The 24,847-nt window shown below is 43.6% G+C and overlaps 1 protein-coding gene across 1 annotated transcript in view; it reads left to right on the top strand.

Annotated features, from left to right (window-relative positions):
• The window catches only part of LOC124594624 (synaptotagmin-15-like), a 159,341-nt gene that overhangs the window by 49,172 nt on the left and 85,322 nt on the right, over positions 1-24,847 (top strand). Inside the window, exon 3 of the mRNA XM_047132996.1 lies at positions 4,354-4,517. Coding sequence (XP_046988952.1) covers positions 4,354-4,517 — 164 coding nt within the window. The remainder of the gene's footprint in view (positions 1-4,353; positions 4,518-24,847) is intronic.

The raw sequence follows: 24,847 nt of genomic DNA, 5'->3' as shown, positions 1-24,847 counted from the left end.
TTGGTGGTAAAATGGCGCGCGTCAGTACGTCAATAACTGTGAGAGCTAGTTTTATCTGATCGGTGTTGCCATCTGGTATTCGGTTGTACAAATAATCCTACAGATCGCGGAAACCGTTACTTGCAAATAGTCGACGCAAGAAACAAGGGTGTGTTTTGTCTTTGTTTCTTCTAATATTTGATCTCTATATTATAACAGGTAAACCATTTTCTGTTATGTTAAAATGCCAGTTTTTGTTGTTATTCCTATGTAACTAAACTCACTATTATACGAGGACTGTTCGGAAACTAAGGTCCGATCGGTCGCGAAATGGAAACAACAGTAAAAATGAAAATTTTTTTATTCGCAACAGTTAGCCACACCTTCCAGCTACCTTTCTAAATAGTCGCAGCTCCGACTTAGACAATTGTCATAGCGTTGTACAAACTTTCCAGTACCCTCGTCACAGAAAGCAGTCGCCTGTGCCTTCCGCCAATTCTCTACGCTGGTATGCCTTTCGTTGTTTGTGACAAAATGTTATCTTCGTAGCCAACGGTTCATGTGAGCACAGATGAACATCGAAGGGAGCCAATTAAGGCCCGTATTGTGGGCAACCAGACAGTTCCCATCGAAAACACTGCAGGAGCATCTTCATTGTCCCTGCAGAGTGAAGCCGACAATTGTCACGATGAAGGAAACGCATGACATGTATGTTATGTGGGCTCCAGAGCTTCACGCCAAGTCTCTCTCCAGATCCACATACTTGGCGGGAGACACTGTTGTTTTATTAATTTCTACGTGATCACTTTGATCTCTGCACTGAAAAAAGCGACGTGAGGTGATCGAGAGGCACACTAAAGAGACTGCCCAACACATCCGTGCAAAGTGCTATCGGATTTTCACTGTGGTTTCCACTTCGCGCCATATTGGATCTTACTTTCCGTATTTGCCTCGTACAAGTATTATGCCTCTTAAGAAAATAGCGAGTGTGGAACGATAATTTTATATGAGCCATGCCTGATGGGATAATTTGACGCAAAGAGGCTGAGTGCGTTATTTTACCTCACTAATGAAAGTAGGTAGTTACACTTATGCTCATAAATTAATGATAATTTGCAGAATGTGGTGCCACACAACGTGGCAATACATAAAACTAGCGATTATAGCATAGGCAGATATGGAATACACACGAGACAGAACTGTATGTCCACGTGTATTGGTGATAAGTTGAGAAAACCGTCCCGAAACACATGTGCTACAAAACGCCACTGTTTCCTGTGCATGTACCCCGACATCAACATGGGATATGATCATCATGCACACGTACACAGGCGGCACAACGAGTCGGCATACTCTGCATCATTTGATCGAGCAGCTGCTGGGGTATAGCCTTCCATTCTTGCACCAGTGCCTGTCAGAGCTCCTGAAGTGTCCTAGGGGTTTCAAGACGTGCAGCGATACGTCAACCGAGAGCATGCCGGACGTGCTCGATGGGGTTTAGGTCTGGAGAACAGGCAGGCCACTCTATTCCCCTGATATCTTCAGTTTCATTGTACTCCTCCACGATGGCAGCTCGGTGGGGCCGTGCGTTATCATCCATCAGGAGGAAGGTGGGGACCACTGCACCCCTGAAAAGGCGGACTTACTGGTGCAAAATGTCGTCCCGATACACCTGACTTGTTACAGTTCCTCTGTTAAAGACATGCAGGGGTGTATGTGCACCAATCACAGTTCCACCCTACACCATCAAACCATGACCTCCATACAGGTCCCTTTAAAGGACATTAAGGGGTTGGTATCTGGTTCCTGGTTCACGCCAGACGAAAACCCGGCGAGAATCACTGTTCAGACTATACCTGGACTCGTCCGTGAACATAACCTGGGACCACTGTTCCAATGAACATGTACTGTGTTCTCGACACCAGGCTTTACGCGTTCTCCTGTGACCAGGGGTCATTGCAGTGCACCTTGCAGATCTCCGGGCGAATAAACAATGTCTGTTCAGTCGTCTGTAGACTGTGTGTCTGGAGTTCACTGTTCCAGTGGCTGCGGTAAGGTCCCGAGCAAGAGTGCCTACAGTACTCCATGGCCGTCTGCGGCAACTGATGGTGAGATATCAGTCTTCTTGTTGTGTTGTACACTGTAGACGTCCCGTACTGTAGCGCATGAGCACGTTTCCTATCTGCTGGAATCGTTGATATAATCTTTTCACACTTTGTGGCACACGGAGGGCCCGTGCTACGACATGCTGTGTTTGACCAGCCTCCAGTCGTCCTAATATTCTACCCCACATAACGGCATCAATATGTGTTCTTTGAGCTATTTTCAACACACAGTCACCATTAGCACGCCTGAAAACGTCTGCACACTTACTCGCTGCACCGTACTCTGACATGCACCAACAGAAAAATGGTTCAAATGGCTCTGAGCACTATGAGACTCAACTGCTGTGGTTATCAGTCCCCTATAACTTAGAACTACTTAAACCTAACTAACCTAAGGACATCACACACATCCATGCCCGAGGCAGGATCGAACCTGCGACCGGAGCAGTCGCACGGTTCCGGACTGCGCGCCTAGAACCGCGAGACCACCGCGGCCGGCGCACCAACACAACTCTGTCAATGTGGACTGCTGCCAACGCCACCGTGCGACGACCGCAGAGATCAAATGCACCTCATGTTCATACTCAGATGTGATTCAAACCCGCAAACCGCCCACCAGAGCGTTGTTTCACAATGTATCAGCATTATTCTTAATTTATGAGCATGAGTTTACATGAGATACATTATGTACATTTAATAAAATCCAAAATACCACAGTGCACCGTTTTTATAAGAATAGGTTTCTCTGTTCCGATGCCAAGGACATACACCCATACAGCGGAAAGAGCTGTTTGGATGGCAGGCGAATTAAGAAATGGCATCAGCGCTGTTTATAATGGGACTTATGTTAGACAGAGCGCCATCCAGCACAACATACGAGAGGCAAAGACTGTGCGTAGTATGCGGTAAATTCGGCAAAGATGCCGAGGAATGATACCGGTGTATTTCTTGTGTTTCTCGCGTCATTCTCAATACAGTGAGTGAGATAGTCTGAAAACTATAACTGTGACTCCCGTCTGAAGAAGCGTTAGTTGGTTAGTAGATATGCAGGACACTACTTATTTATTTCGATTATACTCGAGTCCTTGTCGCCATTTTATGAGAAAACTATTATTGTTTTGTATCCCTAATTCGTTAAGCTGATACATTCGCTATTTTCTTTTGGTAAATTATGTTGTTAAGTGTTTTGTTTAATACATGTAATATTCAATATACACAATTTGTATTATAAGATGCTTGGAATTAGTTACCTGACAGCATTGCTTGAACCCGCCAGGGTAGCCGAGAGCGCTAACGCACTGCTTCCTAGACTCGGGTAAGCGCGCCGGTCCCGGATCGAATCCGACCGGCAGATTAACGACGAAGGGCCAGTGTGCTGGCCAGGCTGGATGTGGTTTTTAGGCGGTTTTTCACATCCCCTAGCTAAATACCGGGCTGGTCCCCACGTTCCGCCTCAGTTACAAGACTCGCAGACATTTGCAACACATTCGCACTATTCCATGGCTTACATTAGGCACAGACAGCTGGGGTACGCTAATTCCTTCCTGGGGGTGGTACGGGGTGGCGGCAGGAAGGGCATCCGGCCACCCCTTAAACCTATCATGCCATATACGATTAACCATGGCCGACCCTGCGTAAATGTCGGACAAGGCTCAGACAAAGAAAGAAAGAAAGAAAGAGCATTCCTTGAGCCGCTCAGAGTGGTCGCGCGGTTAGAGGCGTCAAGTCACTGGAGGTTCGATCCCTCCCTCGGTCTTGGGTATGTGTGTTGTTCTTAGTGTAAATTAGTTTAAGTAATGTGTAAGTCTAGGGACCGATGACCTCAGCAGTTTGGTTCCTTAGAAATTCACACAGATTTGAACATTCGAGCATTCCTTGTGCCAGTTTACCTCTCTTATTGCGTCATTTTATCCGGTATGTCGGCTAAAATGACGTTGTGCAATGACGTCAAAATTATTCATTGTTTTGTAAGACGCGTAGCTATATATTTATGGTTTTAAGATATATTGCAGTAAACAGATGCGGCTGATGCTATACACAGATTGGAACCTCTAGGTAGCACAGAGTAAAAGTTATAGTCGAAGTGTCTTAGTTGCGCCAAATTCCCACACATTCCCCTACACTGCAAACACAGTTCTCTTATTGTTTTCGTTTCTGATAGAATATTGGCAAAATAAATACCTGAGCCATGCCGGGTTTGTCTGCTAATATGTAGGTAAAATGTGTGGAGTTCGGCACGTGGCACGCCCTCATGGCTCTGTTTCGACAGGACGAAGGAGATCAGCTTCACGCTGCCCACGCTGCGGCACGCGGCGTCGTTGGACGAGCTGGGCGGCGATGGTGACGCAGACATGGACGACCGGTTCGAGGACGGCGCCAGCGACCCGCTGGTGCCCGCCAGCGGTGCTCACACGCAGCGGTCCAACTCGTTCAGTGAGTCTCTTCGGCCATTACTCAGTTACTCTGCCATCCACAGGGACCGTGTTTCATTTAAATGGGCGACCTCTCAGAGTCATGGAATTTCTTTTTTGTTGCAACACTTACTCACGTTGGGGCTACTTTGTGTAATGTCTGAATTTTCTTGATGGAAGTTTAAGTATTCTGAAAACATCAGTATGCATATTATGTACCGGTATGAGCTTCAGGGCGTGCAGTATGGGCGAAATATTCTGAAAACATCAGTATTCATATTGTGTACCGGTATGTGCTTCAGGGCGTGCAGTATGGGTGAAAACGTAATACGTCTAACTACACAAAATGGTGTATTCTATTTATGTGCAATGTGTGCTGGGTTCGGTTTATTTGACACCCGTTTCGGTGATACAGTTCACTATCTTCAGGCCCATACACAGAGTACACGCGTACTGATAATAAAAAAATGGTTCAAATGGCTCTGAGCACTATGGGACTTAACATCTAAGGTCATCAGTCCCCTAGAACTTAGAACTACTTACACCTAATTAACCTAAGCACAGCACACACATCCATGCCCGAGGCAGGATTCGAACCTGCGACCGCAGCGGTCACGCGGTTCCATACTGAAGCGCCTAGAACCGCTCGGCCACTCCGGCCGGCCGTACTAATAATAGATACACTTATTTATTTAAATAATAAAATCTTAACTATACCACAACGAACCAATTTTGATTATATATGTGTGTGTGGCCAGTTCAGTACGTGGGCTATTCGGAATGTAAGCTCCGGTCGGCCGTGAAATGAAAACCACTGTTAAAATCAAGTCTCCGACTTAGACATTTACAGTATCCTCGTCATAGAAGGCGGCCACCTGTGCTTTCCGCCAATTCTCTATGCTGGTCTACAGCTCGTTGTCCAGCATAGGTGTTTATATTCAAATGCAATTGAAAATGTTAGTATCTTTAATGCTTTAAATGCTTGACTATATTTATCCAGTTAATGTTTTTTATCATTTTTATTGCTCTTTTCTGCTTATCGAATATTCTTTTAACATTTGTGTTAGAGGTGCTTTCCCACAAAACTATGCCATAACGTAGAATGAATTAGTGCACAGAACGTCATTTTCACGGTAGTAGTGTGTTATATGTATTTGCTTTTGAGCAGGACATGTAGGTGTGAGATTATACAGGGTGATGAAAAACAAGCTGAAACGCTTGTTAGGGTGTTGTAGGGGAGGTTGTGTTGCTAAATATCTGTAAAGAAATATTCGACAAGTGGTGCCGTTTCCATGTTAATTAGCATGTAAATTAGTCAATCCGGTCGTCTCTTGCGGGACCACTTGAATATACGTACGCAACCTTGAGACTGACTAATTTCAATGCTAAGTTACTCGGAAACGGCGCAACGTATCTATTTTTTTCTATGCAGTTATTTCTGAACACAACCGATCGTGCAACACCCTTTCAAGCTTTACAAGCTGTTTATTACTACACTGTGTATGCCGATTTACATTTATTCCATTATTATCCCAAGGAACTTCATGTATGTGTACTTTACTGCAACGCATCCATATGTGCAAATGTTCATATCTTCATTGTGTTGATCTTTTAGTCTGAAATTTACAAGCGGTGTTTTAGCGATCTTATTTTGTAAATTCATTTCAGAAAATCTTTGAATAGAATTATTTACTTCGCAGCTGCTTTTATTTTCAGATTTTTGGTGTCAGTATGTTTGAATAGTTGAGTGTATCAGTCGCGTAAGTTACTGTATTGCCAATTGACAGTGATCTGTATAAATTGGAGATCAATCGGCCATTGCCATTACGGCGAGGATCAATTAGTATTATTGCACGAGGTACAGCCACATATTAAGTTCCGTTTGTATTCCATTAGATTCAGCTCCACAGTGGCAAATCGGTGCATGCGCGGTAGTTGCTTTGAGTTCTCTGTGTATTGTTTATGTTATACACTACTTGTTTACAAAGGTGAAGTTGATTGAAAATCCCACCGCTTGTAAGATTGAATCTATAATTCGTTTTCTGAATGCGAAGGGCACTAAACCAGTCGACATTCATCAACAGATTAGCGAGTTTTCTGTAGAGTACAGCATGTGAACAGTGGATGAATGCTAAGGATATGGAATCGACAGTTGAATGAAGGACGTGATGAAGTGAACCATGACAAAGGGCGTCGGTTTTTAGTTAAAGATGAACCGGTTCATGTATCTGAAGAAGGCGTAAAGGAAAACAGTAAGGTTACAGTATCCGATCTTTCTAAGAAATCTTTGCGAATTTCAGATTGACTTCTTCATGAAATCATTTTCGAAAACTTGAATTTTCGAAAATGAGGTTCTCGTTGGGCGTAAGAAACTATTACAGAGTAACATCTGGGCTGTGCACTTGATTTATTGACACGTTACGGCGAAGATGGTAAGGATTACCTAAGCGAGATAGTGACTGAGAATGAGACTTGACTCTCTCTTAGAAACCCAACGACATAAACTACAATCAGTGAAATGAAGGCACATTGCGTCACCATTAAAGATTAAAGCCAACTCGACTGGTGTATATTCTGCCACGAGGTGAAACAATCAATGCAAATAGGCCTGTTTACTGTGACATACTTATGAAACTGTGTAGCGGTGTACAGAAAAAGCGGTGCGGAAAACTCACCAAGGTTTTTGTTTTCATTCGTGTCAGTGATTGACCTCAAATTGCAAACAACTCTTGGACTCTGGCTGAATCTAAATCAGCACCTCCCGTACAGCCTTCACCGCGCCCCCACCGACGTCCATTACGTTTTTACCGCTGGGAGCTTAAAATAAAAGATGAGGACCTATCAGAACATGCCAGTACATGGTTGTGTAAACGGGGAGCAACGTTCTACGACAGTGGTTTTCAAACACTCTTATCCAAGCATACCTTGACATAGACATAATCACCCATGGCTCCTTTCGCACATGGCATCCCGCTCGAGGTGTGGGGTAAAGTAACTTAAGTTTCGAAGAAAATGAATAATAGTAGTTATATCTTTATTAATTGTTGACAAAATATATTTCAATCAACTTCTAATGGTGTTATATCTTATTCTTGCAAAAACATTTGATCTACTCCTACGAAAAAGAAATCTCAACACCGAAAAATAAATTGTGGTGTCACCGCCGGACACCACACTTGCTAGGTGGTAGCCTTTAAATCGGCCGCGGTCCATTAGTATACGCCGGACCCGCGTGTCGCCACTGTCAGTAATTGCAGACCGAGCGCCACCACACGGCAGGTCTAGAGAGACGTCCTGGCACTCGCCCCAGTTGTACAGACGACTTTGCCAGAAGGGGATCACTGACAATTACGCTCTCAATTGCCGAGACGATAGTTAGCCTAGCCTTCAGCTACATTTGCTACGACCTAGCAAGGCGCCGTATTCAATTGCTAATTAATATTATGAAGCATGTATCATCAAGAGCGATGTTCTACAATTATGGATTAAAGTTAAGTATTCCAGAAGCTACGTACTTTATAGCATTCATTACGTATCCTGTTTCAGACCTCACGCCAGCCCGCGTGAGTTTAAGCGCGTGCCTTTCGGCTTCCTCTCATTGTGTCTAGGCTGTCTTGTCTAGACACAACATAAATAATGTAGAATAATGATATGTCATGAATACGTCTACCTTGGAGACTTGTTGCAATGATTAACATTGCAAGATCGCAAGTTAATGTAAGCGCAAAATAAGCCACTGCAAATGTGAAATGCTGGCACATGAATTACCGGCATATTGAACGCAAGTATGCAAACGTGCATGCATTGTGTTGTACATGTGCTGCATGTCAGTTTCTGGGATGGAGCTCCATGTCTGTTCCACTTGGTCGGTCAATACAGGGACGGTTAACGCTGTTTGTGGATGACGCTGCAGTTGTCGTCCGATGAAGTCCCATATGTGCTCGACTGGAGACGGATCTGGTGGTCGTCCGGACCAAGGCAACATGTCGACACTTTGTAGAGCATGTTGGGTTGCAACAAAGGTATGTTGGCGAGTGTTATGCTGTTGGAACACACCCCCTGGAATGCTGTTAGTTAGTGGCAGCCCAACAGGTCGAGTGACCAGACTGATGTACAAATTTGCAGCCAGGTTGCGTGGGATAACCACGAAAGTGTTCCAGCTGTCTTACGAAATCCCACCGAAGACCACAACTCCAGGCGTAGCTCCAGTATGTCCAGCACGCAGACTGGCTGATTGCAGGCCTTCATCTGGCCTCCTTCTAACCAAAACAAGGCAATAACTGACACTGAGGTAGAACCAGCTTTCGTCATAAAACACAGTAAACCCTCACACTACCTCCCAATGATCTCTCGTTTGACATTAGTGCAGTCGCAAATGGCGGTGGTGTGGCGTCAGTTGAATGCAAGCAACTGGCGTCTGTCCAGGAGCTGTCCTTGAAATAATCTATTTGCAAACAATTATTTGTGTCACCGTGTTCCTCAAATTGCTGCTGCAGATGCAATAGGATGCACGAGGGTCACACGCCGAACACGATGGTCTTTCCTCTCGGAAGTGCCACGTGGTCATCTGGAGTCTCGTCTTCTTGCAACCAGACATTCTTGTGACCGCCGCTGCCAACACTTACGTGCAGCGGCTACATTCCTGCCAAGACTTTCTGAAATACCGTAGAAAGAACATCCAGTTTCTCGCAGCCTTATTACACGACTACGTTCAAACTCAGTGAGGTGTTGCCACCTTAAATGCGTTTCTCATTAACGTCAAGTCACCACTTCCAATCTCAAAGGTAACTAACGCCCACGACCGTCACACCGTGTATTTAAAGCTAACTGATTTGCTTCCTCATAGTGGCGCAACTAGCGCCACTGTTTTGCGACTTGCGCTACATTTGAATAGACCTCATCTCTCAGAAGTAGAAACACCCTTACCAGCTTTCATTTACGTCGCAAAATTCCTTCTTGGTACTGTGATTTTCTCCATCAGTGTATATTTCGTGTCAGTGACTACTAATGCTGTAAAATACACATCACGTAAGTAGGATGTTGGAAAAGGTATCAACACTTCACCTAATTCATCATGCTCCAAAACTCAAGCAGTGGTCAGAAACGAATTTGATTTCAATGTGTCTGCAAGAAGGAAGTCAGTACCAAGACTAAGTTATCTGTGCACCGTTCAATCTTTCGACCAACTTTGTTGTATGGGAGCGAAAGCTGGGTGGATTCAGGTTACCTTATCAATAAGGTTGAGGTTACGGATATGAAAGTAGCTAGGATGATTGCAGGTATGGCAGGAGGGTGTCCACAATGAGGAAATCAAAGAAAAACTGGGAATGAACTCTATAGATGTAGCAGTCAGGGCGAACAGGCTTAGATGGTGGGGTCATGTTACACGCATGGGAGAAGCAAGGTTACCCAAGAGACTCATGGGTTCTGCAGTAGAGGGTAGGAGGAGTCGGGGCAGACCAAGGAGAAGGTACCTGGATTCGGTTAAGAATGATTTTGAAGTAATAGGTTTAACATCAGAAGAGGCACCAATGTTAGCACTGAATAGGGGATCATGGAGGAATTTTATAAGGGGGGCTATGCTCCAGACTGAACGCTGAAAGGCATAATCAGTCTTAAATGATGATGATGATGATGATGTGGAGACTGTAGACATATCATTAAATTGCTCTTGGTCTGTAGTGTAACTGACTATGGAAGTTCTGTATTGAACGGATCTTTGATCCATTACTGTCGGTCAGCTTCTTGTGGGAAGTACATCGGAAAGTAATCACTGATTTTAGTTATGTGATCGACAAACAATGACTAGCTCTTCACTCAGCTGAAAGTCAGTGTCTGCTAAAACCGTTTGAAGAGTAGAGAATGTGCACTTGCATACTCGTATCTTTACCATCCAACTTTCCTTCTGAAATTACAATTAAAACCATTATCTGCTGACAGGCGTTGATATACATCAACGGGGACAGTTGAAAATGTGTGCCCTTACTGGGACTCGAACCCTGGATCTCCTGCACACTTAGCAGACGCCCTATTCATCTGAGCCACCAAGGGCACAGAGGACAGTGCGAATGCAGGGATTTATTGCCGGCACGCTCCTCGAGAGACCCACATTCTCAACTTATAGTCCACACAGTACATTTGTAGTGCCCCTGCCATTATACCCCTTACTCGCGGCAGACAATCCACAGAGTCCCGTAAGAGTTCAGGCAAATCGTGTGCATCCGCACTGAAGAAGGTCATCAGCCGGTAAGCCTTAAACGATATGAAGATGGCATCTGCTCTTTCGTACATGTCCGAAAGAACAGATGCCATCTTCATAACTTTTTTTCTAGACTGTCATGTACCGCTATGCCGCTGAAGCAACACTTTCTTCACGGCTAGCGCACTCGTTCCCTTACTCGGAAGCAAATAAACCGAATTATTATTTTCATGAAATCGCCGCGACCCGCCTGCTGTGAAGATGCGACGCCCTGGGAGTTGCGACGCAGTTTCAAAACCGCTATTCTATGAGAAAGGCATGTAAAAACTAGTGGCGCGCTTGTGCTTCCAAAATTGTGGGTCTGTGTGGAAAGGTTTAATGTTTGTAATTTCTACCCAGTAAATACACTACTGGTCATTAAAAATGCACGTGATAAACGGGTATTCAGTGGACAAATATATTATACTAGAACTGACATGTGATTACATTTTCCCCCAATTTGAGTGCATAGATCCTGAGAAATCAGTACTCACAACAACCACATCTGGCCGTAATAACAGTCTTGATACGCCTGGGCATTGAGTGAAACAGAGCTTGGATGGCGTGTAAGGTACAACTGCCCATGCAGCTTCAACTCGATACCACAGTTCATCAAGAGTAGTGACTGGCGTATTGTGACGAGCCAGTTGCTCGGCCACCATTGACCAGACGTTTTCAATTGGTGAGAGATCTGGAGAATGTGCTGGTCAGGGCAGCAGTCGAACATTTTCTGTATCCAGAAAGGCCAGTACAGGACCTGCAACATGCGGTCGTGCATTATCCTGCTGAAATGTAGGGTTTGACAGGGATCGAATGAAGGGTAGAGCCACGGGTCGTAACACTTCTGAAATGTAATGTCCACTGTTTAAAGTGCCGTCAATGCAAACAAGAGGTGACCCAGACGTGTAACCAATGGCACCCCATACCATCACGCAGGGTTATAGGCCAGTATGGTGATGGCGAATACACGCTTTCAATATGCGTTCCCCGAGTTGTCGCCAAACACTGATGCGACCATCATGATGCAGTAAACAGAACCTGGATTCATCCGAAAAAATGACGTTTTGTCATTCGTGCACCCAGGTTCGTCGTTGAGTACACCATCGCAGGCGCTCCTGTCTGTGATGCAGCGTCAAGTTTAACCGCAGCCATGATCTGCGAGCTGATAGTCCATGCTGCAGCAAGCGTCGTCGAACTGTTCGTGTAGATGGTTTTTGTCTTCCAAACGTCCCCGTGTTTTGACTCAGGGATCGAGACGTGGCTGCACGATCCGTTGCAGCCATGCGGATAAGATGCCTGTCATCTCGACTGCTAGTGATACGAGGCCGTTGGGATCCAGCACGGCGTTCCGTATTACCCTCCTGAACCCACCAATTCCATATTCTGCTAACAGTAATTGTACCTCGACCAACGTGAGCAGCAATGTCGCGATACGATAAACCGCAATCGTGACAGGCTACAATCCGACCTTTATGAAATTCGGAAACGTGATGGTACGCATTCCTCCTCCTTACACGAGGCATCACAACAACGTTTCACCAGGCAACTCCGGTCAACTGCTGTTGTGTATGAGAAATCGGTTGGAAACTTTCCTCATGTCAGCACGTTGTAAGTGTCGCCACCGGTGCCAACCTTGTGTGAATGCTCTGAAAAGCTAATCATTTGCATATCATAGCATCTTGTTCCTGTCGGTTAAATTTCGTGTGTGTCGCACGTCATCTTCGTGGTGTAGCAATTTTAATGGCCAGTAGTGTATTTTTCCTGTACCCATGCACGTTTTGTATCTACTCTGAGGTGACAAAAGTCAAGGGCTAGCTATATGCACACACACGGAAGACGTACGCAAGGTATAAAAGGGCAGTGCTTTGGTGGAGTTATCATTTGCAACACTGTGGAATAGCCGCAGATATCAGTGTGGGACGTACGACGAACGTGTCCTTTAGCACCATGTGGTGAAACCTGGCGTTAATGGGCTATGGCAGCAGATGTCCGAAGCAATTAGCTTTGCTTAGAGCACGACATCGCCTGCAGCGCTTCTCCTGGGATCGTGACCACATCGGATAGACCCTAGACGAATGGAGAACCGTGGCCTGATTTCAGTGGGTGCTGATGGTAGGGTTCGGGTGTGGCGCACATTCCTCGAAGCCATAGATTCAGGTTGTCATCAGGGCACTGTAAAAGCTGGTGGTGGCACCATAGTGGTGTTTGCTGTGTTTACGTGGTATGGAACCGTTGATTGACTGGAAATTATTATGTTCAACTAGTTGAAGACCATTTACAGCCACTTATGGACTTCATGTTCACAAGCAACGTCACTGTACAACGATTGATCACGAGTTGTTTGAACAACATTCTGGGCAAATGGAGTGAGTGGATTGGTCTCCCAAATCGCGCGACATGAATCCCTTCGAACATTTATCGGGCATAATCGAAAGGTCAGTTCGTGCACAAAATCTTCGACCCCCATCATTTCTGAAGGGGACTGCTAACGACTTGTTAAGTCCGTGCTACATTTTGTCTGGCAAAAGGCGGTCCGACACCATATTAGGAGGTGCCCCATCACTTTTGTCACCTCAGTGTATTAGCAAACGGAAGTTAGCCTACTGTAGAGGAGGAGGAGGAGGAGGAGGAGATTAGTGTTTACGTCCCGTCGACAACGAGGTCATTAGTGACTGAGCGCAAGCTCGGGTTAGGGAAGGATGGGGAAGGAAATCGGCCGTGCCCTTTCAAAGGATCCATCCCGGCATTTGCCTGAAGCGATTTTGGGAAATCACGGAAAACCTAAATCAGGACGGCCGGTGACGGGATTGAACCGTCGTCCTCCCGAACGCGAGTCCAGTGTGCTAACCACTGCGCCACCTCGCTCGGTTACTGTATGGACGCAACTCTTAGTTATGTTCGGTAGAAAATAGTAAATTACGCTACTTACATTCAGAATCCTCGTAGGCTTCTCATTAGGAGTACGGCCAAACTGATTGCAAGCTCTTGAGGGACGCAAGGCAGCGACAGACTGGGGTGAGGCAGCCTCTGCGGTGGCGGCGAGCGGTAACGACGCAGATAACGACGCGGTCCGACCACGCCCCTCCGCGCCGCGCTTCGAGATCCTTACCTCGAAATGCCGTTGTTTCGCCCGCTGGGGGTAAAGAGCGGTAAGGAACGCGCTCCCCACTACACGCAGCTCGGTGACAAAAATCGCGACAGGGACTGGAAGAAGGAGTGGTGCTCCAAGGTGTTTTTTCTGATTGGCTGTAGCCAGCTGACTTAATGGTAGACGATATTCAACGCACGTATTTCTCACGCTGCAATAAACAGGATAAATTGCGGCATATAATATCGTTAAACATGTAGAAGACGGGAGTGACGCACACAGCTACACTTATATACAGTGTGATCCATTGATAGTGACTGGGCCAAATATCTCAAGAAATAAGAATCAAACAAAAAACTACACAGAACGAAACTCGTCTAGCTTGAAGGGGAAAACCAGATGGCGCTATGGTTGGCCCCCTAGATGGCGCTGCCATAGGTCAAACGGATATCAATTGTTTCTTTTTAATTAGGAACCCCCATTTTCTTACATATTCATGTAGTACGTAAAGAAATATGAATGTTTTAGTTGGACCACTTTTTTTCGCTTTGTGATAGATGGCGCTGTAGTGGTTACAAACGTGTAAGTTCGTGGTATCACGTAACATTCCGCCAGTGTGGGCGGTATTTGCTTCGTGATACATTACCCGTGTTAAAATGGACCGTTTACCAACTGCGGAAAAGGTCAATATCGTGTTGATATATGGCTGTTGTGATCAAAATGCCCAACGGGCGTGTGCTATGTATGCTGCTCGGTATCCTGGATGACACCATCCAAGTGTCCGGAACGTTCGCCGGACAGTTACGTTATTTAAGGAAACAGGAAGTGTGCAGCCACATGTGAAACGTCAACCACGACTTGCAACAAATGATGATCCCCAAGTAGATGTTTTAGCAGCTGACCTGGCTAATTGTGAGCCATATGTTTGTGACTATCGCAGCGCCATCTATGACAAAGCGAAAGAAGTGGTCCAACTAAAACATTCATATTTCTTTACCTACTACACGAAAGCGCAGTTGATATCCGTTTGACCTATGGCACCGCCATCTAGCGGGCCAACCGTAGCGCCATCTGGTTTCCCCCTTCAAGCTAGACAAGTTTCGTTCTTTGTAGTTTTTTCGTTTGACGCTTATTTCGTGAGATACTTGGCCCGGTCACGATCAATGGACCACACGTATACACACGATTAATCACTTAAAACTTTCACCGCAGAAATTGCGGAAATGTTAATTGCTATTGATGTCCGGTTTTAACACAGTGACTGGTAGCCAATCAACGGATCATAATAATAAACAGGAAGTGTATTTTTAGTGCAAACATACACTTTTTGAAATGGAGCAGTGACTATTGACATTAATAAACTGAAAGTAGGGTAAATTAGAGTGTCAATGGTATTGGTTGCACGACTCTAGTGCGAGTCCTTTACCAGATGTATTTTGGAATGCTCCGAAACGGACACTTGTTTGTGCCATTCAACTTGCGTAGTTGCAAATTACGGTGCGAGCTGAAACCTCGCCACACATTTGTGCCACGTAATCTGTGAATGATCAACAGAAAGATATTATAAAACAGCATAAAACGTTTATAGCAGAACCACAAAAGATTAGCATAGACTAGCCTCTCTTCGTGCCTTTCAAACACCCTGTACACATGGAAAAATGCGGTCGCTCTCACTTGGCAGTAGTTAATGCAACAAGTGGGTGCTTGGTACAAAAAATGCATCCAGCAGGCTGGCGATTTAGAATAAGCGTCAAAAAGAATAATTATGAAAGTTGTCATTGTGACAAGCAACTATGTAGGTCAATTGTCTTCGAAGGGGTTTTTGAAGGCGATATGTTCTGCTCCCTCCCCCCATGAACCATGGACCTTGCCGTTGGTGGGGAGGCTTGCGTGCCACAACGATACATATAGCCGTACCTTAGGTGCAACCACAACGGAGGGGTATCTGTTGAGAGGCCAGACAAACGTGTGGTCCTGAAGAGGGGCAGCAGCCTTTTCAGTAGTTGCGGGGGCAACAGTCTGGATGATTGACTGATCTGGCCTTGTAACACTAACCAAAACGGCCTTGCTGTTGTGGTACTGCGAACGGCTAAAAGCAAGGGGAAACTACAGCCGTAATTTTTCCCGAGGGCATGCAGCTTTACTGTGTGGTTAAATGGTGATGGCGTCCTCTTGGGTAAAATATTCCGGAGGTAAAATAGTCCCCCATTCGGATCTCCGGGCAGGGACTAGTCAAGAGGACGTCGTTATCAGGAGAAAGAAAACTGGCGTTCTACAGATCGGAGCGTGGAATGTCAGGTCCCTTAATCGGGCAGGTAGGTTAGAAAATTTAAAAAGGGAAATGGATAGGTTAAAGTTAGATACAGTGGGAATTAGTGAAGTTCGGAGGCAGGAGGAACAAGACTTCTGGTCAGGTGAATACAGGGTTATAAATACAAAATTAAATAGGGGTAATGCAGGAGTAGGTTTAATAATGAATAAAAAATAGGAGTGCGGGTAAGCTACTACAAACAGCATAGTGAACGTATTATAGTGGTCAAGATAGACACGACGCCCATGCCTACTACAGTAGTACAAGTCTATATGCCAACTAGCTCTGCAGATGACGAAGAAATTGAAGAAATGTATGATGAAATAAAAGAAATTATTCAGGTAGTGAAGGGAAACGAAAATTTAATAGTCATGGGTGACTGGAATTCGACAGTAGGAAAAGGGAGTAGTAGGTGAATATGGGTTGGGGGTAAAAAATGAAAGAGGAAGTCGCCTGGTAGAATTTTGCACAGAGCATAATTTAATCATAGCTAACACTTGGTTCAAGAATCATAAAAGAAGGTTATATACATGGAAGAATCCTGGAGATACTAAAAGGCATCATATAGATTATATAATGGTAAGATAGAGATTTAGGAACCAGGTTTTAAATTGTAGGACATTTCCAGCGGCAGATGTGGACACTGGCCACAATCTATTGGTTATGAACTGTAGATTAAAACTGAAGAAATTGCAAAAAGGTGGGAATTTAAGGAGATGGGACCTGGATAAACTGGCTGAACCAGAGGTTGTACAGAGTTTCAGGGACAGCATAAGGGAACAATTGACAGGAGTGGTGGAAAGAAATGCAGTAGAAGACGAATGGGTAGCTCTGAGTGATGAATTAGTGAAGGCAGCAGAGGATCAAATAGGTAAAAAGACGAGGGCTGGTAGAAATCCTTGGGCAACAGAAGAAATATTGAATTTAATTGATGAAAGGAGAAAATATAAAAATGCAGCAAACAGGGGAAAGCAGAAAGGTGGAACGAGTATATAGAGGGTCTATACAAGGGCGATGTACTTGAGGACAATATTATGGAAATGTAAGAGGATGTAGATTAAGATGAAATGGGAGATGCGATACTGCGAGAAGAGTTTGACAGAGCACTGAAAGACCTGAGTCGAAACAAGGCCCCGGGAGTAGACAACATTCCATTAGAACTACTGGCGGCCTTGGGAGAGCCAGTCCTGACAAATCTCTACCATCTCGTGAGCAAGATGTACGAGACAGGCGAAATACCCTCATACTTCAAGAAGAATATAATAATTCCAATACCAAAGAAAGCAGGTGTTGACAGATGTGAAAATTACGGAACTATCAGTTTAATAAGTCACAGCTGCAATATACTAACGCGAATTCTTTACAGGCGAATGGAAAAACTGGTAGAAGCCGACTTCGGGGAAGATCAGTTTGGATTCCGTAGAAATGTTGAAACACGTCAGGCAGTACTGACCTTACGACTTATCGTAGAAGAAACATTAAGAAAAGGCAAACCTACGTATCTAGCATTTGTAGACTTAGAGAAAGCTTTTGACAATGTTAACTGGAATACTCTCTTTCAAATTCTAAAGGTGGCAGGGATAAAATATAGGGAGCGAAAGGCTATTTACAATTTGTACAGAAACCATATAGCCGTTATAAGAGTCGAGGGGCATGAAAGGGAAGCAGTGGTTGGGAAGGGAGTGAGACAGGGTTGTAGCCTCTCCCCGATGTTATTCAATCTGTATATTGAGCAAGCAGTAAAGGAAACAAAAGAAAAATTCGGAGTAGGTATTAAAATCCAGGGAGAAGAAATAAAAACTTTGAGATTAGCCGATGACTTTGTAATTCTGTCAGAGACAGCAAAGTAATTGGAAGAGCAGTTGAACGGAATGGACTGTGTCTTGAAAGGAGGGTATAAGATGAACATCAACAAAAGCAAAACGAGGATAATGGAATGTAGTCGAATTAAGTCGGGTGATGTTGAGGGTATTAGATTAGGAAATCAGACACTTAAAGTAGTAAAGGAGTTTTGCTATTTGGGGAGCAAAATAACTGATGATGGTCGAAGTAGAGAGGATATAAAATGTAGACTGGCAATGGAAAGGAAAGCGTTTCTGAAGAAGAGAAATTTTTTAACATCGAGTATAGATTTACGTGTCGGGAAGTCGTTTCTCAAAGTATTTGTATGGAGTGTAGCCATGTATGGAAGTGAAACATGGACAATAAATAGTTTGGACGAGAAGAGAATAGAAGCTTTCGAAATGTGGTGTAACAGGAGAATGTTGAAGATTAGGTGGGTAGATCATGTAACTAATGAGGAGGTATTGAATAGGATTGGGGAGAAGAGAAGTTTGTGGCACAACTTGACTAGAAGAAGAAAATCGTAGAGGGAGACCAAGAGATGAATACACTAAGCAGATTCAGACGGATGTATGCTGCAGTAGGTACTGGTAGATGAAGGAGCTTGCACAAGATAAATTAGCATGGAGAGCTGCATCAAACCAGTCTCAGGACTGAAGACCACAACAAGAAACAACATGTTCTGCTGGTTACCGTCATGCTTATCATTAGATTTAAATTGGATGAGAACCTGTCAGTCTAGAAATTTGACTACACAGGCGACCCACAGGCTTGCTGTGGGCCAAGCCAAAATAATATGAAAACACCTAACACACAAGAGAAATAATGATAACTATTCTAGTTTAGAGAGGGTGTTCATGCAGTAATAAATCTCCAGGATTCGAATCATAAAAGAAGGTAATGATTCATCAGTAGACAAGCGTGACAAGCTCGCAGATCGGTTGGATCGACATAGATCACCGTTCTAGCATTGCAGACAACTGAAGCTGATTCCTCGTGGTGCACCTAGTGTATTTGCATCTTAGTCACCATCGATCGCTTTACGAGGTTTCTGCTCCAGAGATATTGGCAAAAACTGCACGTAACAGTACATGGTTGCTTGCAAGGTGATGGAAATAAACACATCTATCGTGAATATGGTGACACGTACCGCACTTCTGCTGGTCACGAAGTAAAATTTGCCAACAATTGCAGTGAAATGCCATTGAGATTTCTCTCCCACTGTGTGCTTCCTCCGAAAACAAAAGGTCCCTGCAGCCAACTTAACTGGGGGCGTCAAGAACACGAAGTAAATATTTCTGAATTTGAATCGAAAACAGCTGCCAACATGAGTAACGTAGAAGTAATTATCCTCGGAGTAGTGAAGCAACTTAAATCACTTAATAAAAGCAAGTCTTCTGCTCCAGACTGTATACCAATTAGGTTCCTTTCGGAGTATGCTGATGCATTAGCTCCATACTTAGCAGTCATATACAACCGTTCGCTCGACGAAAGATCCGTCCCCAAAGACTGGAAAGTTGCACAGGTCACACCAATATTCAAGAAAGTGAGTAATCCACTAAATTATAGGCCCATGTATTAACGCCGATATGCAGCAGGATTTTGAAAAAATATATTGTTTTCGAACATATTGAATTACGTTGAAGAAAAAGGTCTATTGACACGCAGTCAACATGGGTTTAGAAAACATCGTTCAAGCAGAAGTGATTCCTGGCGTTTCCCAAGGTAGTGTTATAGGCCATTTGATGTTCCTTATATATATAAACGATTTTGGAGACAATCTGTGCAGCCGTCTTCGGTTGTTCGAAGATGACGCTGTAGTTTATCGAGTAATAAAGTTATCTGAAGACCAAAACAAACTGCAGAACGATTTAGAAAAGATATCTGAATTGTACGAAAAGTGGCAATTCACACTAAATAACGAAAAGTGTGAGGTCATCCACAAGAGTGGTAAAAGGAACTCGTTAAACCTCGGTTACACGATAAATCAGTCGAATCTAAAAGTCGTAAATTCTACTAAATACCTAGGTATAACAATTACGAACAAATTAAATTGGAAGGAACACATAGAAATTGTTGTGGGGAATGCTAACCAAAGACTGCATTTTATTGGCAAGACACTTAGAAAATGTAACAGACCTGCTAAGGACACTGTTACTCTATGCTTGTTCGTCCTCTTTTAGAATACTGCTGCGCGGTGTGGGAACCTGACCAGATATGACTGACAGAGTATATCGAAAAAGTTCAAAGAAAGGCAGCACGTTTTGTATCATCGCGAAATATGGGAGAGAGTGTCACAGAAATGATACAGGATTTGGGATGAACATCATTAAAAGAAAGGCGTTTTTCGTTTGGGCTGAATCATCTCACGACATTCCAATCACCAAATTTCTCCTCCGAATGCGAAAATATTTTGTTGATACCGACCTACATAGGGAGGAACGATTACCATCATAAAATAAGGGAAATCAGAGCTCGTATGGAAAGATACAGGTGTTCATTCTTTCCGCACGCTATACGAGGTTGGAACAATAGAGAATTGTGAAGGTGGTTCGATGAACCCTCTGCCAGGCACTTAAATGTGATTTGCAGAGTATCCATGTAGATGTAGATGTAGATGCCGATCTTCATTCTTTCTGTTGAGGGTCGGTTCAATTCACGCGCAGGTTGGTGTTCCTAGGGACTGTCGGATTGGTGTCTCTACGCACAACCGTTGCGTCGGCTTGAATAAGAACAGACTACTACTGGCTTATGTTTCTTGATACTTAAATGATTAGTTATCACTAAAGTTGCTTCGCCGCGCCATTCGATTATCTTCTACCTAGGCAAACTATCGGTGGCTTCAATTGACTTGGGAAAATTCTTTCTCACGTATAACTAAGCAGATTGAGTTCAATGTCTACAGCCCCGTGCTTCCTACAACTGAACTCGTTACAGCATAAGCAGTGTTTATGTGTGGTAGGAATGCGGTTTTAATATTATTTTACGCTCCCTCTTTGTCATGCGACTGGACAGCTATCTGCTGGTCAGCTATACTGTTTTCGCTACGTGCTCTAAACGTCTCCGAAAGATCCTGTGTTAGAATACAACACTTCAAGCTTTATTTTCAGTATGGTGATACTTGTGGATAGGACATCAAGAACGGTTTCTAGCTACATTTGGTGGAGCAAAGTACCTTACCCCTGCCGGGTAAAGTAATACGCCACATAAAGAAATGTTATTTTCAACCGCTGTTGGCACGTGCATTAGTGTTTCGGTACTTAATTTTAAGTAAATGTGCTAACGCCAGGCCATGCTTCGAATACAATGATTAAGCTGTTATACTGCAAAATGTAAGATTGCCCTCATATGTCTGCTCACGCATTAAATATACGGGTGGAGTTTTTATTCCCTGTTGCATATAATATTGCAGTAAGCCCTCGCTTCGTCTGTCCTATTTGGTGCTAATAATGATTTGTTTTTAAATTCTTAGTTCTCGAATAATTTTAATAAATTTCGCTGCCGGACCTCATAAATGAAATGCATGTTCTATCCCGCATCGCGGAAAAAATGTTAGAGCTCGTTGGCGAATAAGCCCGCAGGTAAAAGCACGATGCTGAGTATACCATAATATTAATTGCAAACAGAGCTGAAGGCTCTTTAATTGACCTTACGCATCATATAAGGTGGTCCGAAGGTCATCTCCTAATTAGAAGTCGACGTTTGATTCTGAATAGTCAAAGACGACTTTTTTATTGTATCACAAAACACTTTGTACGCGAACAGAATGAGCAGTCAGTAACTGCAGTCAGCAATGATCAAGCCCCAATAAAGGAATCGATCAATGAGTCAATGGAGTGAGAATGGCCTCTTAAACGAAATTCGAGGTACAATCCGTTTCATACGAGGATTGATCAAAAATACGGGAAATGATATTTTTAGCAACAACTGCTAACGATATAACCATTTGATTTAATTTTTCCGATGGCCTGATCATTTGAGAAAGTCAGCTTCAAGTTGGAATACGCTCTGCCTTGTCAGTCGGCGTCCAGAGACGTTAGACTGAGATTGTATTTACCGTGTTTGTCGCACCTCATGGATTTCGAACAACGGGTTAAATTTAAGTTTCTTTTCAGGTTGCAAAGAAGGCTCAAAGAACCTCATGAAATGTTGAAATTGATGTTTGACGGTAATGCTGTAACTCCGAAGACTGTTGAAGTGGTGTGAGCAATTTAAAATCATAAATAAGTAGGTAGGAGAGGAGCAACTTTCCAGGCGTCCTTTAACGTCAAAAACAAAAGAAAACGTGCAAAAAGTGAGAAAAACTGTTCCTTCAAACAGTCGAATAACTATTAGAGAGATTGCCGAAAGCTTCTCGTACGTGTTCGTGGAAATCATTTTAACGGATAAATTGCCAGTTAGATAAGTGACTGCAAAAATTGGTCCCTGGCCTTCGAATCTTGAACAGAAGGAAAATCATGTGCGAATCAGCAAGGAGCTGAAGGATCGATTCTATTCAAATCCGGACTTCATGTCCGAAAGTGTGGCTTGAGATGATTCTTGGGCCTACGGGTATGACCTAGAGATGAAAATTCACAGTTCGCTATTGAAAACCCGTGATCTCCTCGCTTTGAAAAGGCACGTCATCCAAAATCGAATATCAAAATCATGCTCATTATTTTATTGCGATACTGAGAGCATAGATCGATTAGAGTTCATTTCTAGGAGAAAACTGTAAACGTCGATTTTTACAAGGGCGTACTACAACGCTTGCGAAACGATGTACGGAGGAGGAGACCAGAAAAACGGGCTAATGGCTTCCTTCTTCACTATGGCAATGCTCCGTACCACATCTTACGTGTTCATATCCGCCTTATTCACCATATGTAGCATGCGACTTCTGGTTCTCCCCAGAAATTAAATCGGTGCTGAAAAGAAAATGTTTTGACCCCATCGCCGGCACTGAGAGGGCCACGACAGAGCAGCTGAACGCTCTTCCAAGACAAGTCTTGCACAAAATGTTCTAGTTATGGATACAATGTTGGGATAAGTGCGTTGCTACCCAAGGACTGCACTTTGAAGAAGATTAAATCGAATTCTGAATAAGCTAATTACTTTGTTTTTAATAAAATTATTCATCTACATCACCATATATTTTAATCGGACCTCGTAGTGCGCAATGAATCAGCGAGTCCATGCGGTAAGTAACACTACAGTCTAATAAATACAGTGACGACTCTCTCTGATGCCGTTTGACAGCTGAAGAGTCATTAGCGCTCCTAGTGGTGAGGAAGCAGTAACCTTCGTTGTAAATATAAGCTTTTTTTAAAAATAATTTTCTACTTAACTAACAAAATAGTAGTATTTTTTTAGTTCCATGCGTTAGCAAATTACCAGTAGACATGAATTATCGTGAAATATACGTAAAACAGAGGAATCACACTGATTCAACTTATTCAGAAAGCAATACTTTCGATTGCATGTATATCTGCAGCTTACTCTGCCTAAATGAAGAGAATATAAACACATATCTCATGCATGAGACGCCTACATTACTGTTGATGTTGTTATTATCACAGGCACTTTCCTTGACACGTAAAATTTTTTTATGAAGTATTCACCCATACTTACAACTCACTCGACTTTCTATTACACAAGTATTTTCTTTAAATGTAATTACTTTTGTTTCAAAACCGAATGTGTTCAAGGTTCTTGCCTTTTGTAACTCATATTTAGCAACAATTCTGGAATTTAAGCTACAGGTGTGGCAGCTTATTTAGCACGTTAAACAATGTACGTATTACATTCCATATCGATTTCTTACGTTCCACATTCTCTAGTTTGGCTGAAAGTGCAGCGAACAAATTTCCACTTTGTTTGGTAGGTATACGACGTCTTTCTGCAAGAGGTGAGGTCTTCTGATGTTTACCGCCAGTTTTTGTTATTAAAGGAAACGACATTATTCAGTAAATATATGTACATTACAACACAATGGTAAATAAACCGTCCTATACTGTACTGTTTCCTACCTCCCAGGGTCCTTAGGAAACCAAAGAACGACAAATGTTGTATCATTTTTTAGTTATTATCGATTTTTATGGCACTACGTACGCTTCCTATTGTGAAAACTGTGTTACAAAGCAGTATAAACGTTAGTACCTGCACTCATCCGATATCGTATTCAGAAGTGTCGCTTGTTGGATGCTTGGGGTAACAAAAGTGAGATGAAGTGTCGGGATTGTTATGCTAGCCTGTGCTAACACGGAACGTTATAACAGCAACGTGTTGTAGCTTCTCTGGACGACCATCAAATCACAGATATAACTACTGAGCTTGATGGGAACCTGTGAATTCCTTCCGGAAAAAGTAGCGTGCTCGAATGATACACTACCCTATACCACAGACCTGGATGACGCCTCACATCACGTAGGTACACTCTAGTGCTGTTTTATGCGACTTTTGAGACTTTCAATCTGTCTTCTTTTAGAATGTAGGATGAACGATCTTGTTTCAAGATTCTTTTAGGAATAACAGTGACTTTTAAAATTCATGGTGTTTTGTTATTTACTGGTGTCAGAAAATACAGATTTTCAAAAGAATGAAATAACATTTCACATTTCTTACCTACAACTCCTGTGGGAGGCAATACCTTCTCAACAGGCACCGCCCAATCTCCCCCATCCCAGCAGCAGTCTGAAAGGCGTGCAGTCTCATGGGGGCTGGTAGCCAGAGGTGTTCCGGAGAAGGAAATCCACTCACGTACACCGGTAACTGTTCCCTCGAGTCGGCTCCCTCTCACCCTCCCCACACCCTCTCTTAAAGACACCCCGTTACGGTGATAGATGTCAGGCTGGTACCGACCGTGCAGGACTCCACCCCTATTCCAAGCCAGTA

Source organism: Schistocerca americana, chromosome 2 (assembly GCF_021461395.2).
Source record: "Schistocerca americana isolate TAMUIC-IGC-003095 chromosome 2, iqSchAmer2.1, whole genome shotgun sequence".
In the NCBI taxonomy this organism is placed as follows: domain Eukaryota; kingdom Metazoa; phylum Arthropoda; class Insecta; order Orthoptera; family Acrididae; genus Schistocerca; species Schistocerca americana.
The sequence above is the reverse complement of the archived record's forward strand: the minus strand, read 5'-3'. Positions and strand labels throughout refer to the sequence as shown.